Source organism: Lepidochelys olivacea (genome assembly GCF_965140295.1).
Source record: "Lepidochelys olivacea isolate rLepOli2 genome assembly, chromosome: 18".
NCBI classification, from domain to species: domain Eukaryota; kingdom Metazoa; phylum Chordata; order Testudines; family Cheloniidae; genus Lepidochelys; species Lepidochelys olivacea.
This window is the reverse complement of record NC_140428.1, coordinates 17,768,891-17,787,219: the sequence shown is the minus strand read 5'-3', so window position 1 is coordinate 17,787,219 and position 18,329 is coordinate 17,768,891. Positions and strand designations below refer to the sequence as shown.

The 18,329-nt window shown below is 40.3% G+C and overlaps 1 protein-coding gene across 1 annotated transcript in view; it reads left to right on the top strand.

The window, feature by feature from the left end:
- The window catches only part of VPS13D (vacuolar protein sorting 13 homolog D), a 196,941-nt gene that overhangs the window by 134,967 nt on the left and 43,645 nt on the right, over nucleotides 1-18,329 (top strand). The window contains exon 66 of the mRNA XM_084651570.1: nucleotides 16,377-16,509. Within this exon, the coding sequence (XP_084507696.1) occupies nucleotides 16,377-16,509 (133 nt within the window). The remainder of the gene's footprint in view (nucleotides 1-16,376; nucleotides 16,510-18,329) is intronic.

Genomic DNA, 18,329 nt, shown 5'->3' with positions numbered 1-18,329 from the left:
AGATTACCCAGCCAACATGCCGTTGTCAGAATGTATTACGAAGCTTAGTTAACGATGGGATGTGAGCTAATTAAAGGTTCTTTACTTTGATTGTGTGACATAAGTGGGGGTGGGGAAAATGTCTCTGGAATTTCCAAAAAGGTATCATGTGTGTTCAGTGTTGAATGCAGCTGGCTTCTTTTTTGTTCTTCTGTTGATCAATAACTAAGGGCAGAAAGGAGTCAGAGTCTATATGCATTTTGTATATGATACCACCATAATTTCTGCATTTGTAGAAATTCAGTATAGTACTATCTAATTTAAGCTTAAATCAATTCTGTCACTATATTTAATGTTCTGTCAGTATTTCCATTATAAATCACTGTCTTCAGAGGTTTGTAACTTGGTCATAAACATTTTGTTCTTGGCTTAAGCTTTCTCATACACTTTCTCTGCTAGGCCCACTTTTTTTTTTTTAGATCAGTTTGGTTTGGTTTATGCTCTCTAAGAGAGAATATATATTAAATGATTTTTAGAAATGCTCTTGTGCTTGAACAAGAGAGCTATGGTGTGTGTGTGTTTTTTTTTTTGGCGGGGGGGGGTAGGAGAGTGTTAATGACAAGTGATATGATCTTGCCGTTTCCAGTACTTTCCGAATCAATTTTAAATGACTGCGGCTTTTAATTTGGAGAAGTAGCTCCTGCCACGTGTATACAGTAAGTTTTCAAAGACCACAAGTATTTTTATTATTCATATTTCAGGCCCAGGATAACACACAGTTGACAAATGTGTAGTTGTTTATAAGTGGGGGAAATGACTTCTTGCCTTTCTGCTAAATAATGTATGGGTTTTTTTTTAAATTGTTTAAATATGTAGTATTTATACAATCCATCTAATAACAGTGCCCATTTTTTTTTAAAAAAAAAAAGCCAGCTCAATGTGATTTGCATAGTAAAGAGGTTTGTCTGTTGTGTGAGTAATTTCTAGTATATTTCTATTAAAGGTTTTTTAGGCTTTAACAAGAGACGCAGACGCATTAAACATTAACCTGTGACACCTCAACAAAAGGAAGGAAATCTATAGTATTTTCCACTGAATGCATCCGATGAAGTGAGCTGTAGCTCACGAAAGCTTACGCTCAAATAAATTGGTTAGTCTCTAAGGTGCCACAAGTCCTCCTTTTCTTTTTATAGTAAAGGATTGGCTACACATGCTTAATTCACTCATTGTACCTAGGTGTTATAGCTATCGATCTAACATAACTCTGCATGATCTTCCTTGTTGTATGTGCTTATAATAGCTTAGTACAACAGCATGAGTTGAGGATAGATTGCCAGTGTTAACTCCTTGTTTCCTTGCTTTTCACTAACACTAACCGTCTGTCCTTGGTGCATGTCATTGTGCTTAGCTACAGCAGCATGTTCCTTCAGCAAGATCATCCAGTGTATTTAAGTTTGGGGAACAGCTACACACAGTGAAATAAATAAATGATGCTTTTCCTTTGAATTTCTTTGCATTTCGTTGTGAGAGGTTTAATTAGTGTAAAATCTTTTTTTAACTAACTAAATTTTAGATTTTCTTTTGTAAATCCTGTAACTGACTCGTGAAAACACTCAATGAACTAATTGAGGAAATAGCTTGATTAAAAACAAGGCAAATAACTTCAAGGGACTAAAACATTTTGACTTCTGTTAGCTGAAACCTATTGTATTGTCCATTAAATTAATCACTGGTAGAGACTTGTCTGAACAATATTATTACAACATATATATTCAATGGTGAACTTGGAAAAACGGGTTCAAAGTGTTATTAATATGACTCTCTTACTACAGTATGTATTATAAATACAAATCTGTGGGCATGGTTCTTACAAACAGGAACTTGTAGCACAGGTGATGACTTTTCAAAGTGCTGGGGGTGCTAGACCCTGGCTCCACCCCAGGCCCGCCCCCACTTCATCTCTTCCCCCAAGGCCCCACCCCCACTCTTCCTGCCCTGTTCCATCCCCAAATGCGCCACGTCTTCACTCCTCCGCTCTTCCCCTCCTCCTGCATGCCACGAAACGCCGATCTGCCGGGGGAGGGGGAGCAGATAAGGGGGCTGCCGGTGGGTGCTCAGCGCTCACCATTTCCCCCCAGTGGGTGCTCCAGCCCCAGAGCACCCATGGAGTTGGCGCCGATGACTCATAGTGCTTTTTTTTTTTCTAATTCTTGAGCCTTCTATTCTGTCGCTGTCATGACAGTGGCAAAGAAACTTTTCTCCTTTGTATGAAGAAGTTTAAGATACGTTTGGGTGATGATAAAGGATAACTTGATCAGATTTTGTACTACATAAGCTAAAAGAATACATTTCTCAGTAATGTTTTTCTAAGTTTCTCAAATGATTTTTTAAATATATGTTTAAACCTTTGGTTCCCATGACAAACAGGTGCTAGGTCATTTCAAGCCCAAGCTGTGTGTGGATGTGAGATTTAACTTTGTCAATAACACTTAAAGGAAGTAAATGTTAAGATGGTAGCAGAAAAAAGAAAGTTTTCAAACCCTGCATTCCTGCTTAGGATAGCCTTCTTTGCTTCTATGATAGGGAACGGGTGCATTTGACGAAAACTCTGGAAATCTTAACGCTAACCTCTCCAAAGGGTGCTGGTGCCTGTTCATGGCTTTCCTATCGCTCTGTTTGCTGCTAGTGGAGGCCTTGCGTCCTGTAATGAACCGCTCTTCCTCTGCGTCTAGACACAAAGGAGTCTGTTTAGGATTTGCTGTTGTGATGTCAGAACAACTCTCCAGACGACATGATCAGGGATTTTCCTGTTGCATAATCCAAAAGTGTGAGAACTAGATTTTTTCAATTTCTAACTCTGATCAGTTCGCACTTAAATTATAATTATAAGAACAGTCTATAATGGCCGCTCATCATTGGCAAAGGGGTTGGACCAGCTGCCTCTGTAGGCCTTCAACAAGGCCTGCAGCCTGGGGTTTTACCGGGCTGGAGCAGCACTGCTCCAGTTCAGGTACCTTCCTCTCAGGCAGCTAGCCCCTCTCCCTCTGGGGCTAAAGTGAGACTCCTTTCAGCTTTTGGCCCACAGCCTTCTTATCAGGGCCAGCTGGGCCCTATTTGAGCTGGCCAGACCTGTGGTCAGCTACTCCCTCAGCTGCCCTCACTTCCTACTTCCCACATGCAGCCCTCTGCAGGGCTGCTTTTAACCCTTGTTCTACCGGAGTGGGGCAGTTGCCCCAGTACAGTGCACTGCAAAACAAAATTAAAAACTGAGTTACACTGAGGCTTTGTCTACACTGGCACTTCGTCGGCAAAACTTTTGTCGTTCAGGGGTGTTTTTAAAAAAAAAAAAAAAAAAAAAAAGCCACCTCAGAACGACCAAAGTTTTACCGACGACACGTGCCAGCGTGAACAGCACTTTGTCAGCAGGAGCGATATCTTTCTAACAAAGCCCCTGCTGTTCGTTGGGGGTGGACGTTTTTTGTCAGCAGGAGAACTCTCTTCTGCCGACAAACAGCAGCTACACTGCGCGGCTTTTAACCGCACGGTTGCAGCAGCACAGCTGTGTCACTAAAAGCCCCATAGTGTAGGCATAGCCTAAGATTTCCTAAATTCTCACCAGCTGGGATCTATGTGTGTGTTGAAGATGGGATAAATTATAACTGACCTTTATTTAATTCTTCTCTCCCCCCCCCCGCCCCGAAATCCATCTTGTCATGTCTTGTTTTGCTAAAGGATACCCCTGAATGTATTATTCTGTAACATTTTATGCAGTGTATGGATTACAATGAGTCTTAGGTATGTAGTGTCTGTTTGTGACATCTTCAGTGAACAAGGAAGTACTGAAAGGATTTACAGAGGATAAAAAGACATTTTTAAAAGTTAGTTAAAACGGATTCCTGTGCTGAATGCCTCACACGGTCTGATTAGGGGGAACATTCAGTACAGAAATTTGGGCTTAACTCCATTTTTATTTGCTTTGCAGTTCCTTCTGTGTCAGATAAGCTTATTATTTTGCAAAAAGAAAAGGAGGACTTGTGGCACTTTAGAGACTAACACATTTATTTGAGCATAAGCTTTCGTGAGCTACAGCTCACTTCATCGGATGCATTCAGTGGAAAATACAGTGAGGAGATTTATATATACAGAGAACATGAAACAATGGGTGTTACTCTGAAACCTCTCCTTACAGTGTTATAGTAACAGCCGTGTTAATCTGTATTGGCAAAAAGAAAAGGAGTACTTGTGGCACCTTAGAGACTAACCAATTTATTTTAGCATAAGCTTTGGTGAGCTACAGCTCACTTCATCGGATGCATACTGTGGAAAGTGTAGAAGATCTTTTATACACACAAAGCATGAAAAAATACCTCCCCTCACCCCACTCTCCTGCTGGCAATAGCTTATCTAAAGTGATCACTCTCCTTACAATGTGTATGATAATCAAGTTGGGCCATTTCCAGCACAAATCCAGGGTTTAACAAGAACGTCTGGGGGGGGGGGGGGGCTGTTAGGAAAAAACAAGGGGAAATAGGTTACCTTGCATAATGACTTAGCCACTCCCAGTCTCTATTCAAGCCTAAGTTAATTGTATCCAATTTGCAAATGAATTCCAATTCAACAGTTTCTCACTGGAGTCTGGATTTGAAGTTTTTTTGTTGAAGAATTGCAACTTTCATGTCTGTAATTGCGTGACCAGAGAGATTGAAGTGTTCTCTGACTGGTTTATGAATGTTATAATTCTTGACATCTGATTTGTGTCCAACAGTGCACAGCAACACTGCATACGTTTAAGATGGGAAAGTACTAATACTCTTCATGAAACTCTAGAAAATTTAGCTAGGTAGAGCGTAATTACCCAAATAGGAATTTGGCTAGGACACAGCAGCCAACACACACCTAGTCCTGCAGAAAATGCCATGAAATCTTTAATGATCACAAGGTCTCAGAGCAGTTTTACATCTCATCTAAAACATGGCATCTCTGGCAGCATAGTGCTCACTAACATTGAATACGATTCAAAAGGGAAGTGTACAAGCCACTGATTGAAAATCTCCAAAGTGGACAATCAGGTTACAGCAAGTTGGGTACTGAGTTCAGCTGGTAGAGGAAAATGCAGACCAGTTTAGTTTTTAGAGATTTTAATTAACTGATAGCTAAACTCAGAGGTTTGAAGTCATGATTCTTGGGATACAAACCTAGGCTGTATCTTTACTAGGGAAGAATGTGTGGTAACTTGAGTTACCAAACTTGAGTTAAGAACGCATCTAATTTTTCTGCTGGCCTCAGGGAGGAGGCCTCATGTCATAGAGAGCTGGTGAGGAATCATGGGCCAGATTCTGTTTTCACACAGTTTACCAATGTAACTCCATAGATTCGAGTGAATCACTTACACTGTCATAAATAAGTGAAGTGAGATCAGAATCTGGGCTCCAGTGCCTCTGGAGTGGAGGGTCAGAGAGAAGTTCATTGCCCATTCATGGAGAAGGGAACTGGAAGATATAGTCCCTTTGGAAGGGAGATCAAAGAACACAAGTGACAGTTGGCAGGAAGAATGTGTGAGACTTGTGGGTGTTTTTTTTGTTTTGTTTTGTTTTGTTTGCAGAGCTTCCAAAATATTTAATTCATGCTTCTTCTGTCCAGGAACGGGGAACAAGGCAAAGAATCAGATGTTATATTCTCAAATATGCTTGAACTTTTTTTCCCCAGTCATTTGAGTGATGTCCCTGGATCCGGTTCTGTTCAATATCTTCATCAGTGATTTAGGGTATGTCTTCACTAGCAATGTTAAAGCGCTGCCTCAGCGTAGCATGGGGAGAGAGCTCTCCCAGCGCTCTGAAAAAAACGCTTCCACGAGGGCGTCGCTGAAATTTACAGAGCTCAGGGGGAGGTTTCGACCCCTGAGCGAGAAAGTTGCAGCGCTGTAAAGTGCCCATGTAGACAAGCCCTTAGATAATGGCATATATAGTCCGCTTATAAAGTTTGCAGATGATACCAAGCAGGGAGAGGTTGCAAGTGCTTTGGAGGAGAGAGTTAAAATTCAAAATGATCTGGAACAAACTGTAGAAATGGTCTGAAGTAAATAGGATGAAATTCAATAAGGACAAATGCAAAGTACTGTACTTACAAAGGAAAAATCATTTGCACACATACAAAATGGGAAATGACTACCTAGGAAGGAGTACTGTGGAAAGGGATCTGGAGGTTCTAGTGGATTTTATAAGTTAAATATGATTTAACAGTATAACACTGTTGTGCGCGCACGCACACACGCACAGCAAACATAATTTTGGGATGTATTAGCAGGAGTGTTGCAAGCAAGACATAAAAAGTAATTCTGCTCCTGTACTCCACGCTGTTCTCAGCTGGAGTATTGTGTCCAGTTCCTGGGAACCACATTTCAGGAAAGATGTGGACAAATTGGAGCAAATCCAGAGGAGAGTAACAAAAATGATTCAAGATCTAGAAAACATGACCTATGAGGAAAGATTGAAAAATTGTTTAGTCTGGAGAAGAAAAGATTGTGGAGGGGACATAACAGGTTTTTAGTGCACAAAAAGTTGTTACAAGGAGGAGGGAGAAAAATGATCCTCGTTAACCTCTGAGGATCTGACCAAAAGAAATGAGCTTAAATTGCAGCAACAATGATTTAGGTTGGAGATTAGGAAAAGCTTCCTGTCAGGGTAGGTATGCACTGAAATAAATTGCCTATAGAGGTGGTAGAATCTCCGTCATTGGAGATTTTTAAGAGGTTAGACAGTTACCGGTCAGGAATAGTCTAGATCAGTGGTTCTCAAACTTCTGTAGTGGTGACCCCTTTCACACAGCAAGCCTCTGAGTGCGACCCCCACTTATAAATTAAAAACATTTTTTAAAAATATTTAACACTATTATAAATGCTGGAGGTGAAGCAGGGTTTGGGGTGGAGGCTGACAGCTCACGATCCCCCAGGTCATAACCTCGCAACCCCCTGAGGGGTCCTGACCCCCAGTTTGAGAACCTCTGGTCTAGATAATACTGAGTCCTGTCTTGAGTGCAGAGGACTGGACTAGATGACCTCTCAAGGTCCCTTCCAGTCTTACGATTCTATGACATCTAATTAGCGATCTGGAAGATCCAAGCTTTAGCTGGATTTGGGCTTCCAGCTCTTAGATCTATGAGAAGCTAGGCATTTTGAGTCTGTCGTGGTAAGGTGTAGCCTGCTTCATTCAACATCATGCCTGCTGATTATTAGTTGCTAAAGAAGGCATGTGACCACTCTGAGCAGGAGTTGAGGTGCCATGTTACAAGTCACTGTAGCAAAAGGAAAGTTTGGGTAATACAAAGAACATAAAAGGCCAGAGTAATACTTTCTTTTTGATATGGTGTAGGCAAAGAGTCTATTCTGGAAAATTTAAGGATGGAAGGGATCAGGTTTTGTTCTAAGAAGTGCCTTGATTCGAGCTGCAAGTTTGTTTATTCCTTAGTAACATTAGCATTTAAATGGTCCTAACTAGACTTTGAAGTTAACACCTCATTGAGGAAAATAAGGGGGGTAACAGTGGATCATGCTTTTGTTGCCATTGTTGTTTAGCTATAGGCTGTTTTCTGCATGACTAGATAAACAGTGCAATAAGCCATCAATTATATTGTCAGGTTTCAGAGTAGCAACCGTGTTAGTCTGTATTTGAGAAAAGAAAAGGAGTACTTGTGGCACCTTAGAGACTAACCAATTTATTTGAGCATAAGCTTTCGTGAGCTACAGCTCACTTCATCGGATGTATCCGATGAACTTATGCTCAAATAAATTTGTTAGTCTCTAAGGTGCCCCAAGTACTCCTTTTCTTTTTGCAATTATATTGTGACTGCTATTTCACAAGGGAAGAGCCAGATACCGTCATTTTTAAAAGGAGGAGGCATCAAAAAGTGAGACACCCAAGTTTTCTTTTTGTGTGGACTTCCTTGGAGTTCCCTTTGCAATACTTTTCTTAAGCCTTGATTATGATACACATTGTAAGGAGAGTGATCACTTTAGATAAGTTTCAGAGTAACAGCCGTGTTAGTCTGTATTCGCAAAAAGAAAAGGAGTACTTGTGGCACCTTAGAGACTAACCAATTTATTAGAGCATAAGCTTTCGTGAGCTACAGCTCACTTCCTCAGATGCATATCGTGGAAACTGCAGCAGGTAAGCTATTACCAGCAGGTAATATAAGCTATTACCAGCAGGTAAGATAAGCTATTATAGATAATATAATTACCTGCTGGTAATAGATAAGCTATTACCAGCAGGAGAGTGGGGTGGGGGGAGAGAAAACCTTTTGTAGTGGTAAACACCCATTTTTTCATGCTTTGTGCATATAAAAAGACCTTCTATACGTTCCACAGTATGCATCCGATGAAGTGAGCTGTAGCTCACGAAAGCTTATGCTCAAATAAATTGGTTAGTCTCTAAGGTGCCACAAGTACTCCTTTTCTTTCTTCTTAAGCCAGGCACAAATGTGGGTGAATTTCTTGTGGGCTCCTGTCTACTCAGAAAAATTCACTGGTGATGGAAATGATTTTCAAGATCTGTTCTGAAAAAACATTTCAGGTAACATGGTTGTACTGGTTTGTTGGAAACCATTTTTTGGGGTTTTTTGTTTTGTTTTTTTTTGCTCATGGGGCAGTCACAAATGTATTATCTGAGATACAGTTGAAAACCATTTCAGAGTTGGGTATTTGGGGATTGTATGGGAGAAGGTTGGAGGGAAAAGGAGTCAAAAATACCTGTGGTCATGACCTTATTTCATTTTGTTATTAGGCCTTATCTACCCTACATCCATGAGAACCAGGGGATCTCATTGGCTCATGGTGTCCATAAACCAAATTAATCACTTGGACTGTTTAAGATATTAATCAGGTTATGGACATGGTTAGGTCTACACTACACCTTCTAACTATTTTGTAATTAAGGCCTCCTCTTCATTGCAAAAAAAGAGGGGTGTTGCTAACTTGAGGTAAAATCCTAGTGAAGACAAGGCAGTTTGTTGGTTTCACACAAGTTAGCTGGTCCTGTCAAAGCCTATGAGGGAGCTTAGGCTTTAACTCAAACTGCCAACTCATGTGAAAATAACAAACTGCCTTGTCTTCACTACGATTGTAGCTCAAGTTAGCTAATTTGAGTGAACAACACACTTTTTTTTTTTTTTTCCTCCTCAGTGAAGGCAACAGTTGAGTTTGGGATTGACTATGTTGTCACTGAATCTCCTGGCTTGGTTACAGTTACACTGTAGCATGGTTATTGTGATTTGCAGGTTGAAAAGATGTGCACCGATTTCACTATGAAATGTTTCAGTTCATATTAAGAATACTGTTGCTGTAAGAACAGTTTAAGATTGCTGTGCTTCAAAATAAAGGAATTACAGTTCTCTGGTCTACTCTTCACTCAGATTGTTACTGTTTGCCACACCCAATCCATTACACCCCATCATTGACACCCACAAGCAGAACCTTATTTGAAGACTTTTCCCTACTCCCCATAAACTGAAATAGTTTGCAAAGCTTTAGGCTTTTTTACACAAACACTTAGCTTGTAGCAAGTGGAGGTTGGAATCCACCCTGCACTAGCCTGCTGCACACTAACTGTCTGTGTGAGCCCTGCAGATGTACACTAGATCACAGCACACTAGGGAGCCATTAGTGCGTGGCAGCAGAGTCCACAAAGACAAGTTAACATGGGGTAGATTTACACCCCATCTTGCCATGAACTGTTGGGATAGACATGCCTTAAGATATTCTGTGCCTTATCTAAATATTCACTTTGTTTTCCCATACATTTGTTCTTCTAAAACATATCAAGGAAATTGACATGCCGCTGGAAAAGAACGGGTAACTGGAAATGCGTACCACAAATAATATATGCTGGTGTTTGTGTAAGTGGTGACTCGGCTGTTGCAGATCATTTTGGCACCCTACCTGCTAAAAGGCATTGGAGAATGTAATCCTAAGAGAGGGTGTCGGATTGGCAGACATGAAAATCAAAGTCCTCTATATAGCTGCAAAACTGAATACATCTTGAGCAATGGTACTGCACTACTCATGTGCCCTCAACTCTAACCTGTGCTAGTGATAAAGGGCATTCAGCTTCCATACTCAGCTAGTCCATGGCACCTCTGAATAGTTGTGGCCTAGAGAAACTGGGAACTGGACTGACATTGTCAACTCATTTTACATAGATCAGCTGTCAGATTGCAACCATTTTTGGTCGCTACCCATCCACTTAAGTGCTCTAATAACATAGTGATGGGTGCTGTATAAAAGCCCAGAAAGATTACCAAAAACAAGGAGGTGCCATCTATTTCTTTAGTAGGGAAGATGGGTGCCTGCCACACATTTTCTGTGATAACCTATTCTTTTCCAGTAACCTCTTGTGGATTGGTTTGTAACATGGTTAAATAATACAATAAAGCAAATATTGGTAAAGGCATTTAACATTAAAATTTAGTGTTTTGTGGTTAAAATCTGGTGAAGAATTTGGATTACGTCACTTGAGGCAGGACGTCCGGGGAAAAAACATTTCTAAGTGCATTAAAATCCTTATGGTCTAACTATGGAACAAATGTCTGTCTTTGGGCACTTGGTGCTATTTGCTACAACACGCAAATCAAAGTATCTCTGTTTAACCTTGTTTTTCTTTCTTCGTGGAGAGAGTATGAAAATTGCCATGTGATGACAAGATGAACTTTTAACCAGTCCATTTATGAATTTTTTTTCTCTTACGGCTTTACTAAGAAAACAATTCTCATATCGAGGTATTAAAACAGGAATTGCTATTGACTAACACAGATGGTGGACTCCTTTCATCGGAGGGGGAAAATGTGAGGAGAGAACACACAAGCCTTATTTATTCAGAAAAATTTGATTGTTGTGCTGGCCATTCTGGACTGGGCAAAAACTTTCCCCAGACAGCTGTTATGAAAGCCCGGTCATTTCATTAATAATAATTTATAATTTGTCCTATTCACATTGGCTGGCACCAACCATCACAACCAAGCTAACTAATTTGGCATTCAGGGTCAGTTCTTGACAACTGTTCCATGGCACATTTTTCGGTGTGGGCTGAAAATCTAGAGCCAGCAGAAAATCTGCCTGCTCCCACCTATATACACATTTCATGTGTGAGCCTTTAATCCTTATAGTAACTCTTCTAATCCCTGTAAAAACGAACTGTTACCCTTTAGAGGAACACCCAGTTATGGAATAGTTTCAATTCTATTTGTATTTCTAGACCAATCAAAAATAGCATCTACATTAAGTTCAGAAAGGGGTTAAAAATAATTCAGCCAGTGAACTGGGTGCTCTGTTTTGAGTCCATATGGTTAAGTCATAAGAACAGTCATGAGATTTAATTTTCATTCATATGATTAAAATCTGCTTGTTGAGATAATGGATCATGCTTTGAATAGTTTGCATTTCTTAGCAAGAAAGGAGGAGCTGTGGCTGAGTAATCTTATAGCGAGCAAAAAATTGCACAGCCTTTAAAAACATTGCAGATGTAAGTAGAAGAAAAAATTGCATCAGACACATCACATAACTAAATTTTCTTTCTTATTTTGAGTTTTTACCTTATTATAACAAAGATCTCAGGCATATTTCCAAACTACAGTTTACAGAATAATGACATGGACATGCTCTTTGGTCAATTTTTATATTGATAGCATGTATGTACACATAATTTGTATGTAATTACTAGAATTGGGGGACTAGGGGGAGACATGGAATTGATGCTCTTGCCCCCATTGATGGCTGCTGATCAAAACACCTTGAGGAAAGGTCATTTTTTAAAAAGAATAAACATTTGACATCTTTGTCATCCATCAACATGTGATTTAATATAGTTATACTTTCACTTCTCTGCTAAACTTGGTACAGATTTCCTTTTTAATATAGTCAGTGTATAATATTGGAATATCCAGCTATTCTGAATGATCTTGTTATAACATGAAAATGTTAATCTAAATATGGATTGTTGTACTGTATTTGCATCTGTGCATAAGGGCCTGAAGACTTGGCCCTAATCCTTACATTAGGTTTCAGAGTAGCAGCCGTGTTAGTCTGTATCCGCAAAAAGAAAAGGAGGACTTGTGGCACCTTAGAGACTAACAAATTTATTTGAGCATAAGCTTTGGTGAGCTACAGCTCACTTCATCGGATGCATTCGGTGATGAAGTGAGCTGTAGCGCACGAAAGCTTATGCTCAAATAAATTTGTTAGTCTCTAAGGTGCCACAAATCCTCCTTTTCTCCTTATATTAGGTTTATTCTTGTGTAGATGGCTCTTCTGCCAAGGGCATGTAGACTCGGGTCTGACTTTATAAATTAAGGATATGTAAGATTATTCTTTCTAATACGTGCACACTTTGCTCCACATCAGTGTTCTGTGTCTAAGGGCTTGTCTACGCTACCCCCTGGATTGGCGGGCAGCGATCGATCCAGCGGGGGTCGATTTATTGCATCTAGTATAAATGGTCTAGTCTAGTACAGACGCGACAAATCGATCTCTGAGCACTCTCCCATCTCCGGTGCTCCACCAAAATGAGGAGCGCAAGCCCGGAGTAGACGGGAAAGCGTCATCTGTCGACTTACTGCAGTGAAGACACCACGGTAAGTAGATCTAAGTATGTCAACTTCAGCTATGCTATTCACATAGCTGAAGTTGCGTACCTTAGATTGACTCTGCGCAGTAGTGTAGACAAGCCCTAAGGCACGACAGGGTGTTGAAGTTACTACCTTTCTGAGTTATAGGATGGAGCAAAGGTTATCAAAGGAAATTTCCATGAAAGAATTACCAATGAAGGAACTACCAAGAGGGAATTCCATGCTAGAATCCTGTTACACTGGCAGAGCACCATTCATGTCACATACAGGACAGATGAGAATTCTAAACTATTCAAGAAGGAATTTTCAGGCTCTCTTGTTTCTCCTCATCAGTGTAAGGTTTCATGAAGCATCTCTAGGCATTTTACAAAGGCCTGGTCTACACTACAGAGTAAGGTTGACTAGCTGCCTTGTGTCAACCTGGTTGTACGTGTGTCTACCCTTAAATTTGTCTCCCACCGATGTAAGTGCCCCGTTACAGCGATGCAGCAACACCTCCTCCCTGAATGGGGTTGAGCTGTGGTGGATGTACTGAGGTTGATGCAGCACAAATGCCGGCACCATGTCCTTATGTCCACCCTAATAATCCTCCAGCTCCTTATGTCCATCCTAACAGTCCTCCAGCTGCTGTCCCACAATGCCTGACGCTGACTGCTCTGGTCATAATTGTGAACTCCAGTGCCCAGGGATCACGGAGACTGCAAGGCCCTCCCTTCTCTTTAAAGCCCCACAAATTTTTGAAATACCTTTTCCTGATTGTCCAGTTCGGCAAGCACACTGAACAGCTCTCCATTGTTCTGTGCAACTGCCCAGCTGACGGTGCCGGCTCCATGCTCCAGTTGCACTCCAGCTTGGAGTGGACTGGAGACATTGGATCTCTGGGGCCTATGGGGAGAAGAGGCACAACTACAGACCAAAAGCACAAGCAACTGTCATTCTGCATCTGCCAATCTGGTAACTGAATCTTTCCTTGGGGCTGTAGAGGTGGCCAGCGTATGGCTTCATGAGCAAGGGGTAGGCTGGGTCCTCCACAATCATTATTGGCATTCCGATATCACCAATGGTAACCTGCCGATCAGGAGGAAAAGTCCCAGCTTGTAGCTTTTTGAACCCTCTTGTGTTCTTAAAGATGCGAGCGTCATGCATCTTCGCTGGCCAGTCAGCACTGATGTCGGTGATCCACCAATTCTTGCATCACCATAGAAAAGTCACCCTTTCTGTTGATGTACTGTGTGGCCAGGTGATCTGGTGCCAAAATAAGGTATATATATGCTGCCTATCTCTCCACTGCAGTTTGGGACCCCGTTGCTGCAAATCCATCCACTGTGTCCTGTACAGTGCCCAGAGTCACAGTCCTGCATTGTAGGACACCATTAATGGCCCTGCACACTTGCATGACAGCGGTCCCCACACTGAATTTCCAAAATGATTTCTCACTGACTGGTAGCAGTCCGGCGTTGCAAGTTTCCACACAGTGATCACTACGCTCTTCTCCACTGTAAGTGAAGCTCTCATTTGGGGGTCCCTGCACTAGAAGGCGGGGGTTTGCACTGCGCACAGATCCAGGAATATGGCCTTGCACATCCGAAAGTTCTGCAGGCACTGCTCGTTGTCCCAAGCCTGCATAATGACGCAATCCCACCAGTCAGTGCTCATTTCTCTGGCCCAGAAGTGGCGCTACACCAGGGGTCCCCAAAGCGGTGCCCGTGGGTGCAATGGCACCCGCCGGGGCAGTTGCGTGCACCCGCAGGACACCGCGCTGCCGAAATGCCACCGAGACGCGTTGCCATTTTTCGGCAGGGGGCGGGGGTGTCAGGCGCCCTCCACAGTCTTCTGGGAATGGGAATATGCTATTCCCACAAAAAGGTTGGGGACCACTGCGCTACACCATTTGCAGCAGCTCTTTGAATACCAGAGTCCCTGTTAGGTATCCGTTGATAACCGTTCTCAATTAGAGGTAGGGGTGTGGGATTGTTTTGTTTTGTGTTTGGCTTAACTTTGGGATGTGATCTTATCTAAAGTGGCTAAAGAATGAATAGAGCACTGGGACTGTGAGCTACCCTTTGCTCTAGCTGGTGTTTTTTCAGTATCTTCATTCAGTAATGGTCAGTGTTTTCATAACTCCTGCTCGTATTAGAGGTGTGTCTTAGCCCTTCATTTATAACATAAAAGGTATATAATTAGGAAAGAGGTCAGTAATTTTATAATGGTTCTGCACGTGTCTTCATTACAGTCATTGAGATTTCCCTTAGATTAGTTCAAACTTTCGTTCTGTGCTGCAGTACACATGTGTCTGTCAACACAGCCATCATCTACCTCTGGATCATTCTGCACCTTTCCCTAAACATGGCATGCTACCCTACCAGCTGTAAAATAAATCCACTTTAAAACCCCATTACTCAAATGTATTTAAATAGCTTCTTAACTTGCTAGAAAATGTAAAGTACACTAGTACAAGAATATTTCTGGGAGTGTTTGCCTTGAAGGCTTTCACATATCTCTGCAAAAGGATAGGTGTATGTCTAAATAACATTCCAGTGAGTTTTCTGAAAGGTTACACTAGGGTCACTGGCATTTAACTACTTGTTTTGGGAGAGGTTTCACCAGAAAGTTAATTTATATTTAGCAGTTTTTTCGTTTTTCATTTGTTCACTTGACTACAATTGTTAGGCATAGATGTGATTTCTTATTTACTGTCAGTCTAGAACTTTTCAAATTGCATAATGACAAAACACAAGTGAATGTTCTTTCTCAATCCTTTTCTGATAAAATATCTACAGTGAGAGTTCATGCTTATCCATAAGATCCTCTCCTGATTTGTGCCAGCAAACATACTTTAACTCCATTTGACCAGAATATATGTTGGCTATGTATTGTTGAATATTTTTTTAATGAAATGACTAATTTACTTTATATGCTATACAGCTCAGTTTGGTGTATATATAAAGCAACGTTGAGTTAGTGCATTTGGCTGGGGGAAAATAGGTTGACCTATTTTGCTGCCTATGTAAAAAGATAGTGTAAACATAGCCACAGGATTCAACCTTGCTCTTGCTGAAGTCAATGGCAACACTCTGTTGACTTTGACAGGAGCAAGATTGGACCCTAAATCATTTAGCATTCCAAAGGAGAAAAACTGGATGACTTCTGCAAATATTTATTTTTAAAAAGTACACTGAAATACTTAACAAAATCAAATATCATTTGTAGAAATTTGTATAGTTGATGCAAGTTGTTATTGTACTACTTAAAAAATTTCCTCTAATTCCAGACCATTGGAGTAACACTTTTCTTAAAACTTCCCACCACTGTGCTGCCATTGGTGCGGATCCACTGATGGTTGTAATGAGTGAAACTCTGGTGTGGAATAGCCAACGATGTTTTAACCAACATGGGCTAAATAACATTAAGATACAAGTGGCTGGCCTTACACTGGTGCTACTTCTAGTGGAATGATAACTGTGGGGCAGTATTAAGGAAAATACTAATGCAGATAAGGCCTTTCTGACTATAAGACATAGTGATTATGGGATTAGGCTGTGGATGCATACCTTCAAACAACGAAAAATTCTCTTTTCATGCTGCCATGTAAGTGTGACATGCAGATATTGAGAACTGGACAAATTCTGGTCTTTAGCACTATAGTAATATTTAAAATAAAGCAATAAAAAGGAGAGTTTAAAAATTAAACACAGATCTTGTTTCAACAAATCTTGATAATTTAGAATTCTGGGGGTTGTTTTTGTTTGTTTTTTTTAACTTTCCCATTGTTTCTCTTACTGTAGTTTGCTGGAACTTTATCAGATGGTTTGGGAAAGACGATGGATAACCGACATCAAACTGAACGAGAGTACATTCGATACCATGGCGCAACCAGTGGAGAACATCTCATAGCTGGGATCCATGGACTTGCTCATGGTAATTTGTGCATCAATAGATTACGCTACTGTAATATCAGTTGCTTTATGTCTGTCACTGTGTTTCCAAAGTGATAGGATTCAGAAAAACAATGCAGTTCAATTTAAACCACTCCACACTGGTTGGTTACATGTGGCTTAACGTAATGGAGCAATTGCTGGCTTTCCTTTTAATTTAATTGTGTTTTTCATTTTGGCAGAGGCACCTAGATTTGAGAATGACCTATTTAATTGTACTATTGGATATCAAAACTAAATTTAGGAAAGAGATCAGCCAAATTTTCTAATTTCTTCATAGGTTCATAAATATGCTTACAAACAATCTCTTTGTAAGTGACAAATAATAAGATAATATTCAGCCAGTGGTACAAATGAATGAATGAGTGTATCGCTCTTGCACTCAGTTCCCACAGATTCCAGTTTTCTTGCACAATCCGGCCCTTAGCTTGTCTGTGTTCAAAGTCGCACCTGTTTAACTTTCAACTGTCTTAAAAAACAGTTTATTTAAACTGGTGCAAAAGACAGTGTGGACAGTCTTAATTTGATTGAAGACAGGCTAATGTCAATTTAGCTTGAGTTGATTCTCTGCTGATTAAGCTAAATCGATATAAGCCAGGCTTAAATCATTTGAATATTCATACTGTATTTTATATCAGTTTCTTAAAATTTGTTTAAAATTGCACCATTAGTTAAACTGGTGCAATTTCAAATGCAGTCTGTATGATTATCAAAAAGTCTCGTACTTAAGAAATGTACAATTAGGGGAAATGTGTTTATTCAGTCTCCAGGATTAGTCTGAAATAGTATTCTAGGTAGTTGAAGCCCCATCACTTGAGATAGGTGATGGCCCAAAAATGGAAAAGGTTCATTTCTGTAAGTTCTTTCCATATCTAACTCTTGTAGTTCACTTAGTGCAGGGATAAAAAAATTTCTATTAAAAAGAAAGCAGTGAAGTTCTAAATGGATCACGTTAGACTTCCCTTTGAATGCAAAGCATTTTGGTTATTCCAGTTACAGAACATTAGTATGTTCTAAAATCAGGTATAAATTATGTTGCTAGCAACATGTGAAATCTGAAATATAGACTGTTTAATGAAGAGTCAGTTAGAAACATTCATTAGCTGATTAGCTTCTTTGACTTGAATCTTTTTGTTTGTTTTTGGTTTTTTAATGTTTTTGATTTTCATTTCTTCGACGAAGCAGTTGACTCTTAAATTCTATCTGTTGAACTGTAGTTTTCCCAAATACTCCACTGTATGGCAAAGTTACCCAAATGAAACAATTAAACATAGCATATGCTATATGCTTCTCGACTCCAGAACTTACGTACCAACAATACTGTTCGAACCTCCAACATCACAATGTTTACTGTCTTTTGGCTGTGATGTAAAATCTGTAGGGCAGTCAAAGAAGTCAGTGGAGCTATGTCAGTTGATACCAGCTGAGGATCTCCCTTTTAAGTTCCTAACCCCTTGTGGGCCAGGTTCTCATGGACATTAATGTTTTGCAAGAATGAGATGCCTGTCCCCAGTGTCCTGGTCAAAATTCCACTTTGGGTAATTACGCTTTGCCTGCTTAAATTTCTCTTTGTATTTCCAACTGAACACAGTATTTTTCATTTCCTGTCCTAAGCTGTTGTGTGATATTTTGTGTTCTGTTAAATCCTTGTCACACTGTTGGAGATGGCTTCACTTGAGCAGTAGACAAAATACTTTTGTGTATGTATAGCTTCAGGATAAAATGCCCTATACAAATATAAGACTATATTATTAGATTAATAAAAAACATCCATTCATAATCGGACTTTTCATGTGCTGCATT